Source organism: Furipterus horrens, unplaced genomic scaffold (genome assembly GCF_987537825.1).
Source record: "Furipterus horrens unplaced genomic scaffold, mFurHor1.1.pri manual_scaffold_4, whole genome shotgun sequence".
Classification (NCBI taxonomy): Eukaryota; Metazoa; Chordata; class Mammalia; order Chiroptera; family Furipteridae; genus Furipterus; species Furipterus horrens.
In genome coordinates this window covers 202,661,762-202,686,262 of record NW_028327174.1, presented here as the reverse complement: position 1 = coordinate 202,686,262, position 24,501 = coordinate 202,661,762, and the positions used below count along the sequence as shown (strand labels likewise).

The 24,501-nt window shown below is 64.3% G+C and overlaps 2 protein-coding genes across 3 annotated transcripts in view; both read left to right on the top strand.

Annotated features, from left to right (window-relative positions):
* Positions 1 to 3,598: 3,598 nt before the first annotated feature.
* On the top strand, positions 3,599 to 7,530 carry TMEM250 (transmembrane protein 250). 2 transcript variants are annotated; one of them, XM_090274963.1, is made up of 2 exons: positions 3,599 to 3,970; positions 5,394 to 7,530. In XM_090274963.1, exon 2 carries the CDS (start codon positions 5,444 to 5,446, stop codon positions 5,927 to 5,929), a length of 486 nt encoding a protein of 161 aa, XP_090131089.1. In that variant the 5' UTR covers positions 3,599 to 3,970; positions 5,394 to 5,443; the 3' UTR covers positions 5,930 to 7,530. The 2 variants fall into 2 exon arrangements, with proteins under 2 accessions (XP_090131089.1, XP_090131088.1); XM_090274962.1 differs by lacking the exon at positions 3,599 to 3,970 and adding an exon at positions 4,003 to 4,503.
* A 14,514-nt stretch (positions 7,531 to 22,044) lies between these two features.
* The window catches only part of NACC2 (NACC family member 2), a 57,751-nt gene continuing 55,294 nt past the window's right edge, over positions 22,045 to 24,501 (top strand). The window contains exon 1 of the mRNA XM_090274960.1: positions 22,045 to 22,109. The gene's annotated coding sequence lies outside the window, so the exon portion shown is untranslated. The remainder of the gene's footprint in view (positions 22,110 to 24,501) is intronic.

Sequence of the window (24,501 nt, the reverse complement as noted above, 5' to 3'; positions counted from 1 at the left end):
CGTGTCTTCTGTGAAATTCCCACCGGGGGAAAACAGACGGGGGCTGCAGAAAGGGGCCAAACCGGGGTGAGCGCTAACCCTGAAGGCAAGCCTTTCATGGCCGTTTCATGGCCTGGGTCTGGGTTTCAGGAGTGGGCACATCCATTAAACAGCAGGGCCTGCTGCCCGGGAAGAGGTCAGAGCCACTGAGAAGCTGGACCATGTGGCCTCCCCCTTGTCACCAAGCAAGGCCGGAGTCCAGGTGTTGTCGGGCTTACAGAGAAGGCTGCGTGCTTTGGAAGGTGAAGCAGTTTCCCCAATCCCAGAGCCGCCTCCTGCAGTTTGGGAGCGGGGGAGGGACAGGCTTCCGAAATGAGGGCAAATCTGTAAACTGTAAGCTGTAATCCGGCCGTCTGGACGGCCCCCAGCGTCACTCACGAAGTCTGCGGGTGCTTCCACTTTGAATGACCAGCACAAGCCAGGCACTTCAGTGAACCCACTTATTCAGTACCACTGGGCCCTGCTGTGGGCCAGGACCACTGGGCAGGAGTTGCCTGTCCTCAGGGGCTTCTGCGCCAGCAGAGTAGGGCAGGGACAGGCAGTGGGGAGTCCTCCATGCTCAGCGTGGCCTTGCCGAGAGGGAATGACGAGCTCTAGCTGGCCTTGGACTTGGTAAGATGGGGGCGAGCCAAAGGCTGGGGGGAGAGGGAGGAGAGGGGAAGCAGGTGGGATTGGAAGCCACCCTCTCCCCGCAACCGCCTCAAAGGCACAAGCCAGCCAAGGGAACAGAGGACTGCGGCCCCTGGCCAGAAAGGGGCGGGACCAATCCAGGCGGCCTTTGGGCTATGGCGTGGGCAGCCCAGGTGAGCCTGGTTATCTCCCTGAATCAAGAGAACCTGCCAGGGACGTGGTCTGAGCCAGCTCTGGGCAGCCTTCAGCACCCGAGTCCTGGACCTGCAGGAGGAGTCCTTCCACCCGCCAGGATGTCATCCCAGCACATCCTGGGAGCCGTGTTCACGCGGATGCGCTCAGCGACCAGAGCAGTGGCCTCTGAACCCGTGAGCTCAGCACTAGTCTGCACTTTTCAGCACGCGCAGCACAAATTCAGCCTTCTTTTAGGTTATAAGAATTTGAAACTACGTATTGCTCTGCTCAAACCATTTGGGCATGTAATGGCCACCGTTTTGTTGTGCGCAGTCCCTGGGGCACGAACCAGCAGGACAGACAGCACTTCAGGGCTCAGTGCCGTGGGTCTGGGGGCTCAGCTGAGAAGACTCTAGTCTGTGAGTGACCCAAAGGGCTGGGGTCAAAGTCACCTGGAGGCTCCTCCTCTCACAGGCCTGGCTCCAGTGCTAAAACCCAAAGGCTGGCCCCAGCTGGGCCCAGCGCTGGAGCTCCCACCACGCCTACCCTGCCTGCCTTCATATACAGCCCACGTGTCCCCAACAGGACCGCCGAATGCCCCCATGTGGCCCCAATGTGCCCTCCACTTGGCCCCATGTGCCCATCAGTGCCCCTACACGGCCTCTTGCTTCTGCCCTCCACAGGACCCCCACAAGGATGAGTCCCCCTTTAAGACTAGTTAACAGACTTCCCTGAAAGGTCAGTAGAGGGTTCCGGACCTGCAGGCCATTGCGCCTGTCTTTGGGCAACTCAGCTCGGCCACAGCAGGTGCAAAGCAGTCACAGACAACTGGGGAGCAGGGCGATTTGGCCAGGGCACCCTAGTTTACCCCTGGACTCAGAGCCCCACCCGTGTCCTCTTAGGGTACCCAGCAGCCGGTTCTGCGTCACTGCGGGCACTGTCCCAGCAGGTGGCGCCGGGCTGCTGTGAGCAGCTCCACGGCTCACCCGGAGGCCCGGCACTGACCTGGGGAAGGGGACCCCCAGGAGGAGGGAGAGCAGATGGGAACCCCCGCACCGGGGCAAGCCTGTGACCCAACACTGCACGTGTCGGGGGCCTGCCACAGAGCTGGCCTGAGGACACAGCCCTGCCCTCGGGTCTCCTATCGATGGCACTCAGTTTGCAGGTGGGTGTCATCCAGCCCCTGGGTGGTAAGTGTGGTCAGTTTATGAAGCTTCCAGAGCTGTTTAAACCCACGCACATGTGGACGGGACGGCAAGGCAGAAATACGTGTCGTCGTAAGGAGACTGAGCTGGTGGGAGAGCCGGGCCCACGAAGGGGTGTGCGCAGCTTCCGGGGGCGGAGCAAGGGTAGGGTAGGCAGAGGTCTCCCCCAGGGCTCTGCGGAGACGGGGAAGGGGTGCACCGGCTGGAGGGGCCTCCCAGAGAGGGCATATGTGGCCCAGGTTTTGGAGGTTCAGTGGGGGCTCGGCGGGTGGAGGAGGGACAGAGCGGGGAGCACAAGGAAGTACGCAGGGGCAGGCCGTGGGCTGGAACCGTGATTTCCAGCTGTTTCCATCTCATGGCGCACGTACGCACTAATCACGGAGATTCTGCGGCACTCCAACGAATATGTGTTTGCAGATCTACCCCCAAAATAAATGCAACTTTGACTCATTCACACCCCACTGCTGCTGCTGCGTTGGCTGTTGTCACTTTTATTCTGACCATCTACATCATCAGGTGTTTATGGCACGTTTTAAAAATCCTTGCGGCACAGCGGGTGAAAAATCGCTGGGCCGGAGCAACAGGGCGTCCTCGCAGAGCTGGGGCGCTGCCTGTGGCACCCCAAGGGGGCGGGGGGGGCAGGGGCTGGAGAGGAACGCCACCACTGGTGAGGGGGGCGCAGAGCAAGGGCCAGGGTCGCACGCCGCTAACCCAGGCCTGAGCCCTGAGCGGGGATCGAACCTGCTGCCCTTCGGTTCCCAGGCCGGCGCTCAGGCCGCTGACACGCACTCCTTAAACGGCCCCCTTCGCTCTCATCCTTCCCTGCCGCCGCTTCACAGCTGCTCGGGACGCTTTTCAAATCCCTCCCGCCCCTGCCAGAGCCTCCTCCCCGGGCCGGGACCGCACGGTCCTCCCCACGGGCAAGGGCTGGGTGTGAGCCGGCGGGGGTCAGGGTCCAACCGGGCGACCTGCGGGCCCCTAGCCCCTCCGGTGGGCACAGACAGCCGCCTGCACGCGCGTGGAATTGCACAATCCCGACCTTGAAGGACTCCGGGCGACTGTCCCTCTCTCGACACCCCCGTGGGTGTAAAATATTGAAAGCCGCCCACATAAAGGTCATTCTCGGAAAGGCCAACCCAGAGCGTGCGGGTGAGAGGCAGCCCACCCGACTTCCTGCACTTGGGCACGTGTGTCCGCGGACGGTGTCCGCCAGCTGCCCCTCCAGACCGCCCCACGCTCCGGCCCCCCGCCCCGCCCCAGCGCTCGGCCCCAGCGCCCGGCCCCACGCCCCGCGGCAGCGCTCCGAGTCGCAGACGCCTGGGGGCTGTTACGTCGGCCGCAGGCTCCAGGAGCCCTCGACGCAGCGCCACTCCAAGCCCCGCCCACCCGGGCGCGCGCGCCTGCGCACTGCCCACCGAGTCTATCGCAGCGGCGCGTGCGCGTAGGAGCTACCCCGAAACCTCACGCGCTGCCCATTATATGCGCCTGCGCACAAGTGGTCAAGGCGCCAGGGGCGGACGCGGGGCGGTGACATCACGTAACGTCATGGGGGGCGAGCTGCGCAAGCACGCATGCACGTACTCACGCCCTGGGGAAGCGTCGAGTTCCGGGTGTTCAGAGTCGACCCCGAACTGGGGGAAGGGAGGGGCTCTCGGTGTCGGAGGGGGGGTGGTGAGGAAAGTCCTACGGTGGCCGCAGAGGGACGACGCTACGGCTGCCACGCTGGGCCAAACGTCGCCGGCCGCCGGGCGCCGCAGCCCCTGACCCTTCGGGGCAGGTGGGGACGCGTGAGGCACTGGGCCCCGCAGCCAGCGCGCAGTCGGCACCAGCGCGCAGTCGGCACCATGCGGCCGCCCTGCTCCTGGAGCCCCGAGGGACAGGGGGGCCCGCAGGCCGGGACGCCGGCGCGGAGAGGGCACCGGGTGAGCGAGCGGGCGGGCGGGTGGCGGGGTCGCCCTGGGCGTCTCCAGGGCCACGGGCGGGGCTCCGGGGGCTTCCCGGGGATCCCGGCGGGTCGGCTCCGCGCTCGCGGTCGCCAGTTTCCCCGGAGGCAAACGGGCAAAGCCTCCTTGTTCCCGCGACGCGCTGAGCCGGGACTCGGTGCCGCCTGCGCGGCCGAGCACCCTGGCGACAAGGAGCCTGGGATCCCGGGCCGGGCGGTGGGATGGAGCTGCTCCGGGGTCGGCACCGCGCGCCGCGGCCTCGTCCACCTGCCTCGCCCTCCAAGCTCGTGGCACGGACGCCTTGCGCACCGGGAGCTGCTTGCCTCCGGGCCGAGTCGAGATCGGAGGTTGGCCGCGTCCCCGCAGCGTGCAGGGAGTGAGGAGCGGCTGTCGAGTGACCCTCGAGACGAGGACACCGACCGCCTGAGTGCCGTTCCTGGAGGTGGCGGGCTGAGACCGAGGTGGAGCCTGGATGGAGCAGCTCCGGGTCCGGGCAGCTGCCGTGAGGCCAGGTCCTGGTCAAACCCTGCGGGAAGGGATGCGCCTGCGGGGCAGAGGAGGGGTGGACGCTCGGCCTCCCGCGCCCCCGCCTCTGGGAGGCCATTTGCTCTCACAGCGGCCGGAGAGGGAGCTCGGAGAAAGAAACCCGCCTTCTGATGCGGGGCAGATGCCCGGCAGCGTTTCCCGGTGCCCTATAGCCAGCCTCGCTGCTCCGCCCTGACAGTTCTGCCCTTGCAGCCGCCTGTCCCCACCCCGGCTGTCCCCACCCCGGCGTGGCGAGCTCTCAGCGGTGGTTCCTGGGTAAAGCTGCGGGGCCACTAGTGCGGCTCTCCTGCGGCCCAGCCCGTGGGCCCCGTGCCCTGCGGTGCCGCGCCAGCCTGCCAGGCACGGTGGCTCCTTGGTCTGGGGCGCCCGCCTCCCACCGCACCCCTGGCAGCAGGGCAGCGGGGACCCCCGTTTTGCAGGGCTGTCTAGTTCCCAGCGGTTGGGTGTCCGTTTGCTGGAGCGAACTGCTCTGTGTGCGCCCTGTGGGCAGCCCCCCACCCTGGTCCCCTGGTGGGATGCCGCGGGAGGGCTTTTGTTCACCCTGGATAACGGCCAGGCAGGGTACCCGGGTCAAAGCGTGGCCCGTGGGAAGGTGAGGCTGGCTAGGGCTCCTGGTGGCCCTCCGTGGTTTCAGCATTGACTGCCACTGGGGGACCCCCAACCGCCATCCCGGCCCTTTTTCCAGGTGGGTTCGCCCTTTTGGTTTCCACGTGATGGTGGGTCCCCTTTGGAGCTCGTGGCAGAACCGGCATCCTAGGCTTGGTGTCCCTGCCGCCCGGCGCTGCCATGTCCTGCGCGGGAACGTCTTGCACTCGCGCAGGCTGACCTCGCTCCTCTGCTTGTCGCTCTCCCGCAGGCCCACGCCTCCCCCGGGGCTCAGCGGCAGGCCCCCAGGCCCCAGCGCCCATGACGCCGCCCGCCGCCCGGACGCCGCCTCCGCCGCGCGCTCGCGCCGCCGCCGCCCAGGCCCCGATGCCGGTCATGCCCATCCCGCGGCGGGTGCGCTCCTTCCACGGCCCGCACACCAGCTGCCTGCACGCGGCGTGCGGGCCCGCGCGCGCCTCCCGCGTGGCGCGCACCAAGTACAACAACTTCGACGTGTACGTGCGCGCGCGCTGGCTGTACGGCTTCATCCGCTTCCTGCTCTACTTCAGCTGCAGCCTGTTCACGGCGGCGCTGTGGGGCGCGCTGGCCGCGCTCTTCTGCCTGCAGTACGTGGGCGTGCGCGTGCTGCTGCGCTGCCAGCTCAAGCTGTCGCTGCTGCTGCTGCTGCTGGGCCGCCGGCGCGTGGACTTCCGCCTGCTCAACGAGCTGCTGGTCCACGGCATCCACGTGACCATGCTGCTGGTCGGCGGCCTGGGCTGGTGCTTCATGGTCTTCGTGGACATGTGAGCGCCGCCGCGCGCGGGGCCGGGCCCTCCTCGGCGCGGGGCGGGGCGGGGCCCCGGCGCGCTGCGCCCCGCACACGCGTGCGGCCGGGAGAGGGGCCGGCTGGGACTTCTGGGCGGGGGCGCTGCGTCCTCCCCCCGCCGGCTTTCCCCTCTGGCCGCTCTGCGCGCGCTCAGGGGCGCTGTCCCCGCGGCGCCGTCCCCGTGGTTCCGGGCTGTACTCGGAGAGCCTGTGTCGCTGTCCGTTCTCCAGGACACTGGCGGCGTGTGCTCCCCGGGAGCCAGCACCCCGGTCCCTGCCCTGGGGAAGCGGCCGCCTCCACTCACCACACTGCCACTAAGCTGTTCATGCCGCCCTGGGCCCCCGGGCCTGGCACAGCCCGCAGGCCCTCATCCGCCCGGCACCCTGAGACATGCGGGGGTCTCGAGTCCCAGGCCAGTCTCCAGGGTCACCTTGGTTTGCGCAGGTGCAGTCCGCGGGGAGTCACAGGTTCAGCGGGGTCTGGCCCCGGGCAGGTCCGGCGTCGTCCTGGACAGGTCTGAGTGGGGGTTTCTGCAGAGGCATCTCAGTCCCCTGCTCTTTCTTTGAGGGAACACCCAGAGTTGCAACCTGCATGTCTGGAGCAGAGGTCAGAGGTCGCGGGGTGTGCTTGGAGTGTACACCACGAAACTTGGGCCAACGCTGTGTTTAAAAGCACCTCTCAGAGCCGACGGTGCGGCCCAGGGCAGGATCTCTCCTCGAGGGGCTCAGCTGCTCCTTTGTCCCCGCCTTTGTGCTGTTGGCCTGGAAAGCAAAAATGAATGTGGCTGGGAAGGAACAAAGGGCCCGTGGCCCAGGGGCTGCTCTGGGTCACAGGGGACACACTGCAGGGGCCCAGCGTCTTGTCCAGACCCCTCACTCTGACTTTCTGCATCAGGGGGACGGAGTGGCCGTGTGGTTTAGTGGCACCACGGGCCTCGTTAGCAAGTGAGAGGGCACTCCCAGTAACTGTGCTGGGACAGGACAGAGGGCCGATGAGGCTTCACCCCGAGTTACCCCACACCCCTAGGCGTGGGCGGTAGCCCCGTTGACCCTGTCTGCCCAGGCAGGCCAGCGGCCCAGGGGGGCTTTCAGGACTGTCAGGTGCCACTGGAAGAAAACCCAAATCAGGTAGAGAAAGCAGAAACCACTTGGCTGTAACTATGCCCTTCAGTTTGTTTGTAGTCGGCTTTGTAGGACGATTATCAACCTGAGGTCAGTGGGAAGGCTCCTTGGAAGAAGGTGCGAGTTGTCAGTCCGAGTCCCCGGACGGCAGGTGACCAGCTGACCCATGGGGACCCCGCTTCTCAGTGCTGCAGAGACTCTTTTGCACTAAACCATGCTGTTTCCTAAAAGCTTTGTTTTGTGTTAATTAACTCACGTCACTCAGATCCTACAAAGCCCACTGACCCAGGGGGGTGCGTGTCCACGCCAGGGGGTGAGGGGAGCGGTGGCCGTGTGCCCCCCGGATGTGTGTGGCGGTGCTGGGAGTTGACACGTTCCACGTGTAGCTGTTTGGGGGTCTCGAGTGCCTGTGAATTCTTTATGAAATGAGCCACCTGCATTAAACTTATTTTTTTAATGTGTTGATGGTGTGATTTCTTAGGCCTCTACAGTTTATCCTTTAAAAAAAAAAAAAAAAAAAGAACATTAACACTCCAAAACAAGTAAAATTGGGCGCATTTTAAAGCAGTTCCGTGTGATGCCGGGCAAGGTAAGGGTGAAGGGCTGTAGAGGGGCTGCCTTGACCTTGAAGCCAGGGGTTCCACAGGGGAGCCTGCCCTGCAGATTTCGGGGGTCCATGAGGGCTGAATTCAACCAGCAGATGAGCGTGTGGAGTCGAGAAGGGGCGTGCCCTCCGGACTGGGGGGTGGAAGGCGGGACCTGGACCCAGAGCGGACAGTCACCTTTAGGGACGACACACATGCGCACGAAGAGGCAGAAAGCCAGAGCGGCAGGTGTTGTTTAACCACAAAGCACTTTGAAACGTGAGGGACACACAAAGGTTCCCTGGCTTCTGGGCGGGGGACAACGCGATGACAAGGGTGCTGGCCTGCACAGCTGCCCGATGGCCAGAAAGTGACCTCAGGGACACAGGGCTGTTGGCAGCAGCCTGGCTGCTCTTTCTGGACTCGGGGGAGCTACATGTTTGAGAAGAAAAGCCTCACTCGTTTGGGGGTCCAGCTTCTGATGGCAGAGTTGGTGACATCTTCACAAAAGCCTTGGTCCCCAAAGCAGGGGAGGAGGTGAGCTGAGCTCGCTGGGACGCTGCTTCCCAGGCCGGCCTCACCTGTCACCTGATCGGGCCCGGGAGCACCTGTGGGAGAGCCTCGCCGCACCTGCTTCCCCAGATGGGGGGTGTGGTGGGGCTGCCTGTGCGGTCCCAGGCTGGCCCTCTTGCCGAACCGCGGCCTCCCCACCCAGCTTTGCCTCCTTTTGGGGGGCCTGGTGTGGGTCCCTGAGTGGTTCACTAGGCCAGCGCTGTCCAGTGAGGAAGCCACCAGCCCCGCGGGGCTCCTGAGCTCAGGAACCAGGCTGTGGGGGCCGAGCAGCTGAAGTCTGAATGGGCTTGGCCACGCGTGGCCCAAGGTCACTTACTGGCCAGGACCTGGCAGCGGATTATAACAGTGTTTTGTGTGCCAGAAGCCACTTTGTCCTCTTGGCTGGGTTCCCCTGAGGTCCCCCTGCGTGACAGTCACCAATTTCAAAGGTGATGTGCAGAGTGGCCAGTCGGCTGGCAGGACCTGCACAGAACTGGGTCCCCTGGACTGTGCTCTAGTTACCAGTTAAGGACCCACCCAGGGTCACACCGGCTTCCTAGGACACAGGCAGCAGCTGAAGTGCCGTAGAGCAGATTTACTCCTCATTATGGAAATGAGCGGCATGGTCAGAGGCTTCTGGAGTCTTCCAGAGGCTCCTCTGGGAGCCGAGCCAGGACAAAACCAAAACCGGCGGGAGAGTCTGAGACGCTCAGCAGCTGCAGGGCCGAGGGCCGCTGCAGGAGGCGGGTCGGTCCCCCAGGCCCCAGGCCTCAGCGGCTGCCCCCTCTGCGCCCCTAGGCCGCCCGGGCTGCCACTGAGGTGGGGAGGTGGTCAGGCCCCAGTGCCGTGGGCAGGAGGAGGGGGCCACCCCTGCCTGGTGGCCGCAGGACATGCAGGTGGGTGAAGATGGGACTCAGGCCACGGGACGGCGCTCGGAAGAGGAAGGAGCCAGTGGCCCTGGGTCTGGGGTTGGCAGTGCCACCTGCTGGTGACAGCGCCTGGACGATGGTGGCAGCGGACTCTTGTCCATTTGGGGACAGGAGCTGGGTGCCTGGAGGGTGGAGGGTGGGCAGGTGTGGACCTAACTGCACAGGGACCTCAGGAGGAGGAAGCCAGCCACGGGCCGGGGGCAGGCCGCAAGGGAGGGGTGGGTGCAGGGGGTAGCTGTGGGCGTCCGAGGGGCAGCTGAGGCCTGGGGCCCCAGGAGGAAGGTGATCGCACCTGGGGGAGGGTGGTCGCCAGGCAGGGGGGGCGCCTGGAGGGCAGCCGTCTTCCGGATGGCAGGTCAGGCCCTGGCTGCTGTGGCTCAGTGGGCTGGGCGCTGGCCTGTGGACCGGAGGGTCGCAGGTTTGGTTCCCGGTTGGGGCATGTACCTGGGTTTCAGGGTCAGGTTGCCTATTGATGTTTCTCTTGCACATCCATCGATGTTTTTCTCCCTCTAAAAAGTAAATACGTCTTTTTAAAAAAAGTATGGGAGGTCAGTGGTCAGGGCCAAGGGCAGGGAAGGGAGGGGCAGTTCTCCCTTGAGCAAAGGTCAGAGGGGTTGAGGGAGGGGCTTCCCGAAGACGGGTGCTAGGAGTGCGTTTGGCAGCAAGACTCCAGGCCAGACGATGGGAATGAGCAGAGGGGGGCAGTGGGGAGGAGGGCCTGGGAGTTTCTAGAAACCGCACATGTATTTGAGAAAGTCCGGGTGCTGTCCAGGCTCCTGGCAGGGGTGGCAGTCCCTCCCTGCGTCCCCCACCTCCCTGCCCCGCCAGGTGGTGGCAGCTGGCTGAATAGCCTGGGGGATGCACGCTGCCCCCACTCACCCGGGAGGATGGGCCAGGCCAGAGTGTGACCCCGGTGTTCCTGCGGAGGACAGGGCCGCCCACCAGCCGCCTACAGGTATTGATGTTCCCTGACCTTGAGAGGTCCCTGTCGCCTCCAGCCTGGGATTGGACAAGGGGGAGCGGATGGCAGGGCACTGGTGCTGACTCGGCACTTTCTGGGGTGGGGATGGGCTGCCTTCTCTCTGCAGAGGCCTCTTCTCTGTTTCTCCCTTCTGGGTGGTGTTTGGAAGGGACCCACGCTCCCCCGCCTGCGCTCACCCTGAGCCTCTCCAGGAAGGCGCTTCCCCTGCCACCCTAGGAGCTGGCTGTGTGCCGGGTTCTGTGCAGGAGCTGCTGTCTGGACCCCCAGCTGCCCGGCACACCTGACAGCTCCCCCAGGGGAAGCCCCCCTCACTGGCATCCTTGCCTGGGAGGAGAGGCGGACATGTGGGGACATCCGGACATATGGTGCCGCTGACTCAGCAGCTCCTGACTGTGCCCCTCCCCCAGCCCCCGCTGGGCAGCCTGCCCGGGCACGCTGGCAGCTGTGTCACACGGGGCCTCTGGCAGGTTGCTGTGTCTCTCAGTGTGTGGCCCACACTGAGCCTGGGGGTGGTGGGCTGATGCTGGGGCCAGGCTGCAGGGCCCGCGGCAGAAGTGCCCCACAGGAGGGTTGCGTGGGTGAGCGGCTGCCGTGGGTCCCCTGGAAGAAAGAGTGACCTATGCCAAGAGATGGTTACACACCCCTCCCCAGCCCCTGAGGCCCTGTGCAGAGTTCCTCCATCCCTGGCTGGCCCAATCCTGGTCACTTGCTCCGCGGCCAGGACAGGCCGAAAGGGGCGGGGACTAGCCAGCTGACGTGAGCAGCCCAGGCCAGAGGGGGGCAGGGCATGAGCCAGAGCCCCAAGGGCCCAGGGCGGGATGGGCCTGCACCTCACTGCACAGGGAGCTCATGATGAGGGGCAGCCCAGCAGACAGAGGGCAGGAAGGGGCCGGAGCCCTGGAGTGGGCCCTGGTACAGACAAGGCCAGGGGCGTGGGACAGACACCTGGAGGATGGTGGCAAGCAGTCAAGGTCTGGAGCCCAGGAGGAGGGGGCGCGGGGGGGACGGGCACCCCACCCGAGAGCTTGTCTGTGGTCACCTGCAGACTGTCTCAGACCGGAGCCCTGAAGCCACGGGCAGGTCTGAAATACCCACAGCCAAGTCCCCGCCGGCTGCGCATTGGCCTCCTTCCTCCGCGCAGGCAGCGCCGCGCCTGCCTTCTGGGAATATCGACTAGTCCTCGCCGGGATGCCGCATGAGTGTTTATATAGAGATCCATCAGTCCAGCCCAGCAGTGACGTCACAGGGACAGGAGCGGCCGGGTGGCCTTTGGAGGAGGTTGTCCCCTGTGCCGTGCTGGGTGGAGAAGGTGATGTCACCTGGGAGCCCAAAGGCCAGGGCAGGCTGCAGGCCCCCCCTTCCAGGGGACCCTGAAGAAGTGGGCTCTCCTGTAGAGGGGGCCACCTCCTTACACAGGGAGTGGTGATTCCTGCCCTCGCTGGGGTGCGGAGCCGAGATGGAAGGCCTGGGCCCCCGGGTCAGGCACAGCCAGGAGTGCGGAGCGGCATGGCCCATCCTCCTGGGGAGCTCCCACCTGCAACCGGGGGCTCAGTCGCTGCCCATCCCTTGGTCCTACGCCCCCACTGACCACCCGATGCTTCAGGTGACAGAGCGTGGGGACTTCCAGTTCCTTCCAGTGGCAGTGGGCTTGGCTTCATGCACGGGCCCCCCTGCTCTGGCCCTGGGACCTGGTGGCACCCTCCTCCCCCGTCTCCCCCAAGACCCCAGGTTGGGGGCTCCTCTAGGCCTGGGCTGCTGCCCGCCGTCCACCTGAGCAGTGTGCTTTTCTGAACCAAGGGGGAGCCCTGGCCAAGTGGCTCAGGAGGTAAGGGTGTCATCCAGATACGCCAAGGTTGTGGGTTCCATCTCCGGTCAGGACACAACAAGGATAAGTGGAGGAACTAATAAGTCAACGTCTCTCTCTCCAAGACCAATAATAAAAATAATAAAAGACGTAAGGGGGCTGCCCAGGGTGGGGGCAGCCCTCCTGTGACATAAAGCTGGGTGCTAAGTAAATTAATTGTTTGCAACAGCCCTGTGACAGACATCATGGTGACACGAATTGTTTGTACGTTTTCACGTCATGCAGTAACCCCTGTCTTCCCAGCTCCCTCCCAGCATAAAGGGACACCCTTCCTCCGTGACATCATGTGGGGAGCCGACTCAGCGCAAGCTCGCCACCCACCTGTGTCCTGACCAGGCGCCCCAGAGGCACAGCCCGAGGGGTCGCAGTTCCATTTGACCCCCGCCTTCCTGCCACCGTGCAGCTGAGGTGTGCACATGTGTGTGCGTGCATGTCCATGCCTGTGTGTGTGTTTTCCACTGTCCTTGGGTTCCAGTCCTGGCCCTGAGCCCCAGAATAAGGTGGCGGGTCCTGGCTCTTCACCCTCATGCTCAGCGCTCCCTCTGGGTGCTCTTGGACAGAACAAACGGGCCCGGTCGCCCCCAGGAAATGGCCCGGGTCAGAGCGGAGAGGCAGGGGTGCCGCCCCTTTGCCTCGCAGGCCTCTGGGTTTGGTGGGCAGCATCTGAGCTGCTCGGAGTGAGGAAGGGCCCATCCCGGCCGCCCTGCTGCGCGGCTTCTCTCCCCGCCCAGCCCTTCCTGTGAGATAACGGAGAGGAAGTGGAGGGCCCGCTGGGCTCTGGGGAGCTCAGCCCGAGGCCAGCAGTGCCCCGTGGGGGGCCGGGGTGGGGGGCGGCCAGGGCTGAGGCTGTGCACCCTGAGCCGGGGCACACAGGCCCTCTGCGCTGTGCCCCAAACCCGTTCCCTGGCTTGACCTCAGGGACACGTCCCCTGGGGCCAGCCCGCAGGAGGACAGGGCCCGTCTCATGGAGCGCTGGGCATGCTCCCGGCTGCAGAGTGAGCGCGTGAACAGATGAGTGGATGCGGCTGTCCTGTCTCTATCCGGCCCGCTGCTGGGACAGATACCACAGCCTGGGGCGCTTAGGGACCGTGGGCCTGTCCTCCTCAGTCTGGAGGCTGTGAGTCCGAGGTCCCGGTGCCCGCAGACCTGGTGTCGGGCGAGGGCGGCCTCCTGGCTCACAGGGCCGTCCGTGAGCCCTCTTCTCGCTGTCCTAGCGGGTGGGCGGGGAAGGGGCCGGGGCTCTCTGGGGCCTCATTGTGAGGGCACTCATCGCACGTGGGGCTCCACCCTGACGCCCCAATCACCTCCTCCTTCGCCGTGGGGGTCAGGGTTTCGCATGAGAATTGGGGGGTTGGAGTGCACATGTTCAGACAGGAGCATCTCCCTGGTGTCCCCAGGGCCTGTCACTCTGTAGCCCTCTGTACCCACTTTCTGAATGACCGTGAAAGCAGGGTCTCACAGGCAGGACACCTCCCCCCAGAGGGTCCAAGGAGATGAGGTGTCCCGGAAAGGCGCCCACCGTCCAGGGCCGCGGAAGTCCTCCCACTTGTCTCCCCCGGGGCCGCCTCGCCCGAGCCCTGTCCAGCCTCGCCTCCGGGGACTGTGTGCCCCGTTCTCCCCTGAGTCCCGCAGAGGCCCCGACGGCCCCCGCTCCAAGCGTGTGCCCACCCTGGCGTGGCCCGGAGGGGCCCCCCAGCCCTCAGCCTTCGCAGAGGAGGCGGCGGCAGCTGCTGGCACAGCTGCACGAGGCGTTCCAGGGAAATTCAGGACAGAGACGGGGGATCGGAGGCTCCGGCTCACACTGAAGAGGCAAACGCGCTGCCCTGGTTCTCGCACGTGAACCAGAACACTCACCCAGTTTCCTCCTGTGCGCAGGGTCCAAACGCGCCCAACTGGAGTTCACAGATGTGCCCCAGCCCCCGCTGCCACCCTCTCGGGTCACGGCGACCCTCAGACCAGTTCACCGACACACAGACCCGGCTGAGGCTGGGAGGGGTGGGAACATGAAACACCTGCAGACAGTAACCCCCCACCCCAACGACCCAGGGCCTGGGAGGCGGGGCCTGACTGCAGCCTGCCCCTGCTGGTGCCCTGGAGCAGGGTTTTGGGGCGCAGTCTTGGGCCAGGTGGGCAAATCATCTCCAGAGCAGCCTTCAGCACCCCGCGTCTACCAGGGTGAGGGATCTACCCTACACGTGGCCACTGGGGGGGGGGGGGGCCGGTCTGTGAGCCAGGGCGGTGGGGGGCTCCCCCTGCCCAGACCCAGCCCTGCGTGGTGGGGTCCCCATGTGGGGCCCAGTGCTGGGAAAGCTGAGTCCCTGTCTGGGCGCAGCTGCAGGCGGCCTGGTCTGACCCTCCGGGCAGTTCAGGGACCTCTGCGCTCTGAGCCCCCTTGTGCCTCAGCCACAGACCTGTGTTGAGGGGCTGAACAGGAGTCGAACTGGGCGCAGCCCGGCCCTGGCCCTTCTGGTGCAGGGACCGGACGAACGTGCCCGCCCAGGGCTCTGGAGGTGAGGAGTGGAGCGGCGAACAGTCGTCAGCCCAGCTGCCTGCTCCCCCTTCCGCGTGAGTGACAGGCCCAGGGCGCCCTCCCGGGGACCCGAGGCGCCGCCCCAGCGTCCAGAGCAGCACCGGCACCTCGGCAGCCTGGGGGACTAGCGATGTGTGTGGGGGGTGGGGGGCGGGTCAGGCTCCCCCATCGGCACACGTGGCCCTGGGCCCTCGGCACCCCACTCCAGATACAGTCGAACCCTGGACCCCCAGCGGGTCTAACAGAACCTCCTCCGCCCGGCAGCCAGGATCCCTGTCCACCTTGCACGTGGGCAGAGTCCAGGCGACCCCTCCCGCCCTGCGGGACATCTAGGTAGCTGTTCCCCTGTCCAGCCCCCCGCTTGCCACTCACGTCTCAGACCTCCCCTCCGCGGGCAGCCGCCCTGTCCCCGGGCCAGCCTGCTGTTCTTCAGGCCTCATAACTTCAGAGTGACTTACTCTTCCCCACGTCTCCTGCGCGGCTCCGTGGCATCGGGGTCATTCACACAGCTGTGTGGCCGCCGCCACCGTCCTCCCCAGGACTTCCCATCCTCCCAAAGGGACACTCCGTCCCCATGAAACGCCCGCTCCCACCCCTCCCCCTGCCCTGGCCCTCACCCTAGACTCCCTGTCTCTGTGGATCTGCCTCCTGCAGGGACCTCCTACGAATGGGATCTCCTATCAGTGTGACCACACAGGACTGCTCCTCTGTGTCATCTCACTCTGCATGATGTCCTCAAGCTCTAGCCATGGCATGGCGGATGTCAGGATTTCCTTCATTTTTATTTTTTAAGTGTATTTTATTGATTATGTTGTTACAGGAGTCCCAATATTTTTTTCCCTTTGCTCCCCTCTGCCCAGTACCCCCTTCCCCAGCAGTCCCACCCCCCTTAGTTCATGTCCATGGGTCGTGCATATAAGTTCTTTGGCTTCACCCTTTCCTACACTATTCTTAACTCCCCCGTCTATTCTGCACCAACCGATTATGCTTCTTCATCCCTGCACCATTTCCCCATTTCTCCCCCTCCCCCCTCCCAGCTGATAACCCTCCAAATGATCCCCATACCTATGATTCTGTTCCTATTCTGGTTTGCTTAGTTGGGTTTTGTTTTTATTTTTGGATTCAGTTGTTGATAGTTGTGAGTTTGTTGTCATTTTAATGTTCATAGTTTTGATCTTCTTTTTCTTAAGTAAGTCCCTTTGACGTTTCATATAATAATGGCTTGGTGATGATGAACTCCTTTAGCTTTACCTTGTCTGGGAAGCACTTCATCTGCCCTTCCATTCTAAATGAGAGCCTTGCTGGGTAGAGTAATCCTGGTTATAGGTCCTTGCTTTTCATCACATTGAATACTTCTTGCCAGTCCCTTCTTGCCTGCAAAGTTTCTTTTGAGAAGTCAGCTGATAGTCTTACAGGCACCCCTTTGTAGGTAACTCTCTGCTTTTCTCTTGCTGCTTTTAAGATTCTCTCTTTATCTTGAACCTTTGGCATTTTAATGATGTGTCTTGGTGTGGTCCTCTTTGGGTCTGGCTTGTTTGGGACTCTCTGTGCTTCCTGGACTTGTATGTCTATTTCCTTCACCAGATTTGGGAAGTTTTCTGTCATTATTTTTTTCACATAAGCTTTCAGTTTCTTGCTCTTCCTTTTCTCCTTCTGGCACCCCTATATTCAGATGATGACATGTTTAAAGTTGTCCCAGAGGTTCCTAAGCCTCTCCTCATTTTTTTCAATTCTTGTTTCCTCATTCTGCACTGGTTGACTTTTTCTTCCTTATGTTCCAAATCATTGATTTGAACCCCGGTTTCCTTCTCATCATCACTGGTTTTGTGTGGCTTTTCCTTCGTTTCACTTAGCATAGCCTTCACTTCTTCCCTTATGCGTTTGCCGTACTCAAGCATGTCTGTCAAGTCTGTGAGCATCTTTATCACCAGTGTTTGGAATTCTGCTTCTGTGAGGCTGGCTATCTCCTCATCGCTTAGTTCTCCCACTGGAATCTTGGATCCGTTCCCTCTTTTGGGCCATACCTCTCTGTCTCCTCACTCGGACAGGCTCCTGTGTTTGTTTGTCTCTGAGTCCCAGGTAGAGCTGTCACTCCTGTTAGGCTGTAAGGGGCGGAGTCTTAGGGATTCATCAGTACAGGGTGACCTGTTTCACCACATTGTGGCGCTGTCTGTGGGGGAGGGGTCTGAGAGGGAACAATGCCGCTTGCTCAGGACTCACCTCTTTTCCAGGCACCTCTCCCACTTCTGCACCCCTCTAGCTGCTGCCCTGGCCAACGTTCCCAGAGTGGGTGGGTCTGCGGACGTTCTAGGACTGTGGGGGCCCTTTAAACAAGTGGACTTTGCTGAGGGACAGGCAGTTTCTGCCTCCGCCCCGACCCCCACTGGTCTGCACAGTCAGAAGCAATGAGGCTTGATTTTCCCCGGCGCTGGGACTGTGAGCTGCGTGATCTGGTCTGAGGCTGGGAGCACTTCCCAGGTGTCCCTCCTGACTTTTTAAAACATATGACTGTGTTTTCTGCCGGCCTGCCACTGCCACTGCTGCCGCTGCCACTGCCACTGCTGCCGCTGCCACCGTCACCACACCGCGTCCTCTTCGCCCCGGCTCCACCCCTCCTGCCTGTCTGGATGAGTATTTCTTCTTTATATCCTTGTTTGCTGGACTTCCATGCAGCTCGATTTTCTGGAACTTCTGGTTGTCCCTAGTTTTGAGGTAGTTGTGTTCCTTAGTTGTGGAGGGAGACGCGAGTGTCTGTCTGGGCCGCCATTTCGGCTGGAAGTCCCATTTCCTTCCTTTTTAAAGTCTGAATAGCGTTCCCTTGTGTGGATGAATCGTATTTTTGTGAATAACTGCGGTGCACGTGGCTGTGCGAACGTCTCCCTGAGACCCTGCCTCCGGTTCTCTGTGGGGCATGCAGGGGGGGGGGGGGCTGCTGGGCCACGTGCCGTCCTGCGTCCACTCTTTGAGGCCCCGCCACGCTGCTCTCCACGGCGGTGGCCCCGTGCTCCGCTCCCACCGGCAGCGCACGGGTCCCGGGGTCCGCACGCTCTTGCCAGCACCAGCCCCACACAGTGCCACCTGGGCAGGTCACCCCGATGCACGGTCTGCAGATGCCCTCCAGGCTGGGCAACGACCCGCGAGGCCCTGCCCGGTGTCCTGAGCCCTTGTGCCCGGAGCAGCCTGAGGCCTGAGCCACGCCTGACCCCTTGGCCGAGCGGGCCAGCCCAAGCTGCCCTCAGAGGCTCAGTGGGTGCCACCCTGGGGTCCTGGGCGGACGGGGGGGCAGGTGCTGCCTGCCTAGGGGTGGCCACAGGGTGGTGGCCTCAACTTGAACCCTGAGCTGGGGAGGGGGTCGCAGACGCCCAGCTGCTACCCCGAGGGCCTGACCTCTACCCCTGCTTGGGTCCTAGAGTCCAGGGTGAGCCTGGGGGCCTCTCTGACCCAACCGGAGGGGCAGACCTGGCTGGCACAGGGCAGGGTCCCAACGAAGGGGCGCTTGTGGGCTGCTGGCCGTGGCTGCTCCCAGAGCCCCACTGTGTGGGGGCGGAGATGGAGCTTCACCCCTTTTGACAGCTGCCCGGCCAGCGCTGGGGCTGTGCTCCCCGTGCTCCTGACGCTGGCAGGCAAGCCCGTGAAGACCAAGGGAGCCCCGGGCAGCTTCCGGGCTTGGAACCTGAAGTCAGCGGTCCGTTTTGCCGCAGTAAAGTGCTCTTCGGAGGGTAGAGGCCCCCGATGGAAAGGCTGGCCACATCCCCAAGGCGCTTCCGGGCCCCTGACGCCGAGAAGAAAGCGGGGAGAACAGACACACCCGCCCGCTCCCCCAGGCCGGCGGGACAAGGAGCAGTGGCACCGTGATGCTCGGCCGTCAGCGGTGCTGGAGTCTGTTCTCGGGCCAGCAGTCCAGGCCCAGGGCTGGTCCCCTGCCGCCTGCTGTCCCCTCCTGCTGACTGGCACCCAGGACACTGAGGACAGAGAAGAGGCATCAGGCAGGTGGGCAGGGGTCTGGGCCCTTGTCAGCGAGGCCCCAGCACCTTTGGGCTCCACACTGTGCAGCTGTGCCAGGCACCCCCAGGCCAGGGATAGGGCCATGGACAATCGGGGAGCCTCTCGGTGGGGGCAGTGGGGGCCAGAGTGGACTAGTGCCGGGGTGGGGCCAGGGAGGGCTGATGCAGGGGACTTCTGGGCAGAGACCCCATGGAAGGGGCGTCATGGGCTGGGGGCACTGGGGAAGGGGGTGCCGGCGGTGGCCACAGCAGGTGCAAAGGCCCTGGGCGTAGAGATGCCAGCAGCTGCGGAGCCACACGGAAGCCAGTGTGGCTGAGCTGAGCAGGGGTGGAGGTGGGGGCCGCTGAGGGACCCCAGCAGGGAAGGGTTTGCTCTGCCGAGCTCAGAAGCACCTCAGTGCTGCCCTGGAGACAGACCCAGCAGCAAAGTGGGGGGTGGTCCAGTCCTGGGGCTGCTATAGCGGCTGTCCTTGCTGACACAGCTTTCAGGCGAGCGACCGGTGAGGGGGCCAGGTTGGCTCTGGAGTGTGAGGTGGTGAGAAGCCCCATGTGGCTGGCCGTCTGCTGGAAGGATGGAGCGTCTGGGACCAGCTGCCATCCCCTGAGGAGGAGGCAGGAGGACGGTTTTGGGGTGCAGTGAGGGGCTGTGTGTGGCCCTGAGACGTTTGAGGTGGCCACCAACCCCCTAGTGGACAGGCTGAGGCAGCAGCTGCCTAAGGGAGTCTTGGCAGGCCAGGTCCTCCTCGGAGATGAGCCAGGTGGGAAGGGAGCCTCTTTCCAGAACTGATGCTGGCTGCGTACAGACCTGACCAGCTGCATTCGGGGTGATGGTTCGTGCACCCGAGGTCCACACACGGAGCCCTGGTGACACAGGCACAGGCTGGGAGCGTCTGAGCCACAGGAGAGAGCGAGCGGGTGGAGTTTGGGTGCGTGGCCCGGAGGGTCTCAGTTGACTGTGTGGACCCAGGACCCCAGGGGGACAAGCTTCCTGCGGCTCCCTCCTCCACGGAAGCCTTTCTCAGACGGGTCCCCACTGAGCAGCGGCCCCCGACAAGGTACCAAAGGCTTCCACCATCCAGGGGAGGGCAGAGGTGACCAGGCTGAAGCGTGGCTCCTGGAGTCCTCGGAGCCCCCACCCTGACACCGCACCTCGGTGGCTCATCATTATGCGGATTTATCTCTTGTGACTTCCCTGTTCCCCTCAGCCAGATGCTCTCTGAATAAAAGGGGGAAAAACATCAAGCCTCAGGCCATGAAAACTCAGGACCCTTGGCAGCATCTCAGGGGCTGCCGTACTAATCGGAACCCCCAGGAGCAGACGGTGGCCGCTGGCCTGCATATCAGCCAGCAGCAGGCTTACGGGTCCCAACGTCTGAATAGTCACAGATCAAGTGAAGGGAAGGAGCATCTCGCCCCCACCCTTCCCGGATCCAAGTCCCCCCCCACCCCCCGTGCCTGCCCAGGAGCCCTGAGGGAGCGAGCCCAAGCTCCGTCTTTCTCGTCAGTAACACAGGGATAAAGAGAGACCCCTGTGGAAACGATGTGAGGTGACGCGCACAGGACACGCAGCAGAGGCCTGGAGCTCAGCATCATCATCTGAAGCACGCAGGGGTGGGGTGCCTGCATGCAGCCCCAGAAACTGCACCCGCCCCGTTACCCTGGGGGAACAGGTTTCTGGTTCTCTGTGGTCTTCTGAGTACTTTAATATTTTCCAAATGTCCTTTATTAAGGAAGAAAGAATTTCATTAATATTTAGAAAATAAAAGTGACAACCACCACAGTGTACAAATACGTGGGCCAGCTCCCAGGGGGCAGGCTCTCCCAGCCACCATCTCTCCCTGTCCTCGCCTGCTGTCAGCGAGACGGTCATACTTCCAGACCCTGCGTGGGTCCCATCTGCAGGAACCCAGCCCTGGCCACAAGAGGACCTCAGGGAGTGGATGGCTTCTTGTGGCCTGATCCCCAGGCTGGAAGCAGGTAGCGACACCTGTTTCTGCTCACACCTGTCATTTGCAGAGGGCCCGGGGGAGTGTGCGCTGCTGAGCTGAGGGACTGCAGAGCCTTGGGAGCCCCGGGCTGCTGTGCTGCCCAGGCAGGCAGTGCCCTCCCCAACCTGGCCCCAGCGCCTCTGCTGGCCCCCGTGCAGAGCAGGCCGCCCTGGCAGTTTACCTGTCTCTCTCACCTTGCACCTCCTGGGCCAGGAGCACACGCCAAGCCACCTGACAGGTGTCTCTAGCAGATAGCCTGCCCTGAGGGCTTGGAAGTGGCTGTGGAACCTGGGACCATGTTTAGGTGTGAGTGGGGTTCTGGGAACCCGCCCATAAGAGTCCTTGAGGGTTCAAGTTGGGGTTGGCGGTCCAACTATAACCAAGGTCAAGGACATAGGATGAGCCAGGAGACAGGAATAGTTGACCAAACTTCTGACAGTTGTCCTAGGAGTGACCTTGGCTAACTGTCCTGGAGGGCTTTAGCCTCTGATGCCCACAGGGCCAGAATGTGGTCGTGGGGGGGTGGCACCTCTTGCTCTTCCCATCCCCTCCTCCCAGTGACTCCATGCTGGGGATCACTGTCCTGCCGCCCACCCCATTTTCCTGCAAGGACCCTTGTAGGGGTGAGGAAGCCAGGCTGCCTTTGCCCTGGGAGAACCACTATGGTCCGTCCTCTCCTGACCCCCAGGCCCCAGGGTCGGGTGGAGGAGACAGAGCGGATGGCGTGGGAGTAAAAGTAGCGGCGTTTGTGAGTCCCTTCGGGCGTGCAGACGGTTTCATTTCTGCGCACTTGTTCTAAAACGGCACCCGTGTTCAGTAATGCACCGGTGCGGCCGGATCAGACCGGGCCTGAAAGCAAACCCCGCCGCGTCCCCGCAGCCCGCAGCTCTGGGCCCTGCGCAGCCGATGCCGGCGCCCCGCGGTTCGCCCGAGGGCGCTTCGGCAGCCCCGGCCATCCTGGTGTCAGCTTCGGCGGAGGCCGCGCACCCCTTCCGGCCGGCCGCCCCACTTGGCGGCGCATCCTGGAGGCTGCTCGGTGCAAGCGCGTCCGCCGTGGGGAGGGGCCCTCCCGGGCCGGGAGTTGGGGGGTGGGGTGGCTCCGGGGCTTCCCGGGTGCGTACGGGGGTCGGAGGGCCGGAGACTGTGAGTAGACGCCGCCGTCCTAACCTGCCCGGCTCTGCCCTTCCGCATCCGGCCCCGGCCCGGTGCCCGGCGCAGGGTCGGACGCCCGGAGCCCAGGAAGGCTGCGCGCGGAGGGTGGAGGGGAGCGGCCGCCGCCTCCCGCTGAGTCCCTACCCCCCCCCCCCCCCCCCCCGCGCGCCGGATGCCCCGGCCCCGCCTCCCCGCCCCTTCCCCAGCATTTCCTCCCTCCCGCGGACACCCCTCCCAGGAGCCCACCTGGGGACGAGTGCGCGCGCGCGGCCGGCGCGCTGTCCCTTTAACCGGGCCGCCGCGCCTCCCCCGCGTGCCCCGCCCCGCGGTGCGGCCGGTGCTGGGCGAGGCCGGAGAAAGTCCATGTGAGAGCAGCGCGGCCGCCGGAGCACTTCCTGCCGCTGCCCGCCGCCGCCCGCCGCCGCCGCAGGCCGGACCGGGCCGAGCGCCCGCAGGTACGCCCAACTTGGGGCCGCGCGCCGGGGGCCCCGCCGCACTTCCCCAAACTCCGCGGCGCCGGCCGCGCGCGCTGCCGCAGTGCCCGCCGCCCGCCCGCAGCCCAAGTTCACGCAGCGCGCCTGCCCGGCCGGGGTGGCCCAGGGAGCCGGGGCCCGCGGACGCGCCCCGACCCGACGCGGCCCGGCTCGGGGGCCCCGGGCAGCGCGCTTCGGGCAGACCCCAGCCCTGGGCGTCTCCCTTCTCGCCGGGCTTCTCGGGACGCTCGTGCCCCCTCCTTCCCCTCCCGCTCTCTCTCCCGGACCCGGACTAGGTGGACGGAACCCATCCCTCCAGGGTCGGGAGGCCCGGGCCTGTTTGGCCCCGGGCCAGGGCTGGGGGGGACACACCCCTTTTTCCCCCCCGCGAGGGTCCGAGGCCAGGCGCGCTGTGCATCTGTCGGGCCTTGCATCTCTCCTTCCGGGTCCCGGAGGCCCCTTTCATGGGCATTACTACCCTGCTCCCTCATCGTGCGGACCCCAATCTGGGGAGGGAGGATCTGGGGTTTTCTCCAACCTGGGGAGAACCTGGGGGCCGGCAGCACTGCAGCGGGAGGGGCGCCCGCTAGGCATCTGCAGCTGTACCTCTGCTTAAGGAGGTTTTGGGGCCCAGGCCCCCTCTCCAGGAAGCCCGGGGGTGAGCTCTGAACTTGCTGCCCACACCTCCTGGCCAGGGCAGGGGACCTAAGCCTGTCCACTGGTGTGGGGCGGCATGAGCTCAGAGATCACCTCCAGTCTCTGTTCTGGGCTCCTCAGAAATTTGGTCTTGGGGCTGGTGACTCTCCTGGTGCCCTTTCCGCCCGTGGTTTGCTGTGGGTGGGTTCCCTGGAGCTGGGCGCAGGCCATCCCCACCACCACCACGGTCCCTTAGAGTGTTCTTGCCCACGTGGGCGTTTGGCTTCTCCCTTATAGTGGTAATTATTGGGACTCACTGGGCCCTGGCCGTGCCTCCTCTGGCACGTTGTAGCTGATTCCATCCTGCGTGTGATGGGCCGGGCAGGGAGGCTCGGGCGGCACGCTTCCTGCTCTCCCCGAGCTCCCCATCCCAAGCTCCCCATCCCGAGAGCTCCCCGCGAGCACACCCCCGGGCCGCACCCCCTCCCGCTTCCTGCGCCTGCCTGCCTGGTCTGCAGTGGTCTCTCTCCGGTGCTACCCCCCAGCCCCGTTCTGTTGGCCCAGGTGATCACAGTGTGTGTTGCCCAGTAACACAGGGACTCGGGGACAGGCGGCTTCCCACTCTGGCTCCATTTTACAGGCGGGGAAACGAGGCTTGGTCGCACGGATTAGGCGAAGGGTCAGGCAGCCCGCACCCCTCCTGTCTCCCTTTCTTCTGTGGCCCCCGAACCACTCTGTGGTGCCCCCTGGCCCGTTGGCACTCCTCTGAGGGTGATTCCACTCTGGGCGGCCCCTCAGCTGGAGCCCGAGCCAAGAAAGGAGAAGATGGGACCCGAGGGATTGGCCCCCTGCTGTCCCGGTGAGTTGGCTGGAAGGATCACAGAAGTAGAACAAGATACCACTGTCACTGCCCAGTGGCCAGAGATCTGTTGTCAGTGGTCACACCCAGGGAGGGCGCGGGGCTGGACATGGCCTCTGATACCGAGCTGACCGTGCGGCTCCGTCCGCCCTCCTAGGCAGGAGCCACCCCGTCTCCTGCAGGACGTGTGAAGAGGGGACAGTGTGGGTGGTGACTACCGTTGGCACACCAGGCTGCCGCTTGTCTGCGCTCGGTACCCCCAGCGTCTTGTCACAGCCATGTGCTCGCAGGGGCCTCTCTGCGCAGTGGGCTCGGGGGTGACTTTGTACACAATCCTTCAAACCTTTCCATGTTTTTTCAACTAAAACGTGAGCTGCGTTGTTCCTGTGAGAGGGACAATGGCGATGGTCTTTGCAGCCTGGCTCTCCTCGGCCCCTTACCTCGAGGGTCCTGCTGGCTGAGGGACAGGAGGTAAGCACTGGGGTATGGACCCTTCGGAGGCTGTTCCCATGGTCCCACTGTGCACCGCTTCCTCTGAGGCCTGGGCTCCCCGGAATGCAAAGCTGGGGATCAGCCACACAGGACGCAGCTCCCAGCAGCCCGGGCCTCCCGTGGGTCTGACCTCAGCCACCTGAGACCTCGTTCCCTCCACCCCTGCCAGCGAGTCCCGTGCGGCCTCCCCGCGGCAGCCCGGCTGCCTGGCTGCTGTCCCCTTGGGTGTAGGGGTCCGAGGAGCCGCCCTGGAGCGGGGCGCCGTGGGGAGAGTCGGCCCAGCCCACGGAGACCCAGCGCAGGTCAGGGCCTCTGGCCCCGCGCGTTCTGGCACGTGTCCTGTGAGAACCCGGGTCTTTGTAGCGGGAACGGGCGTTGGTGGAAGGT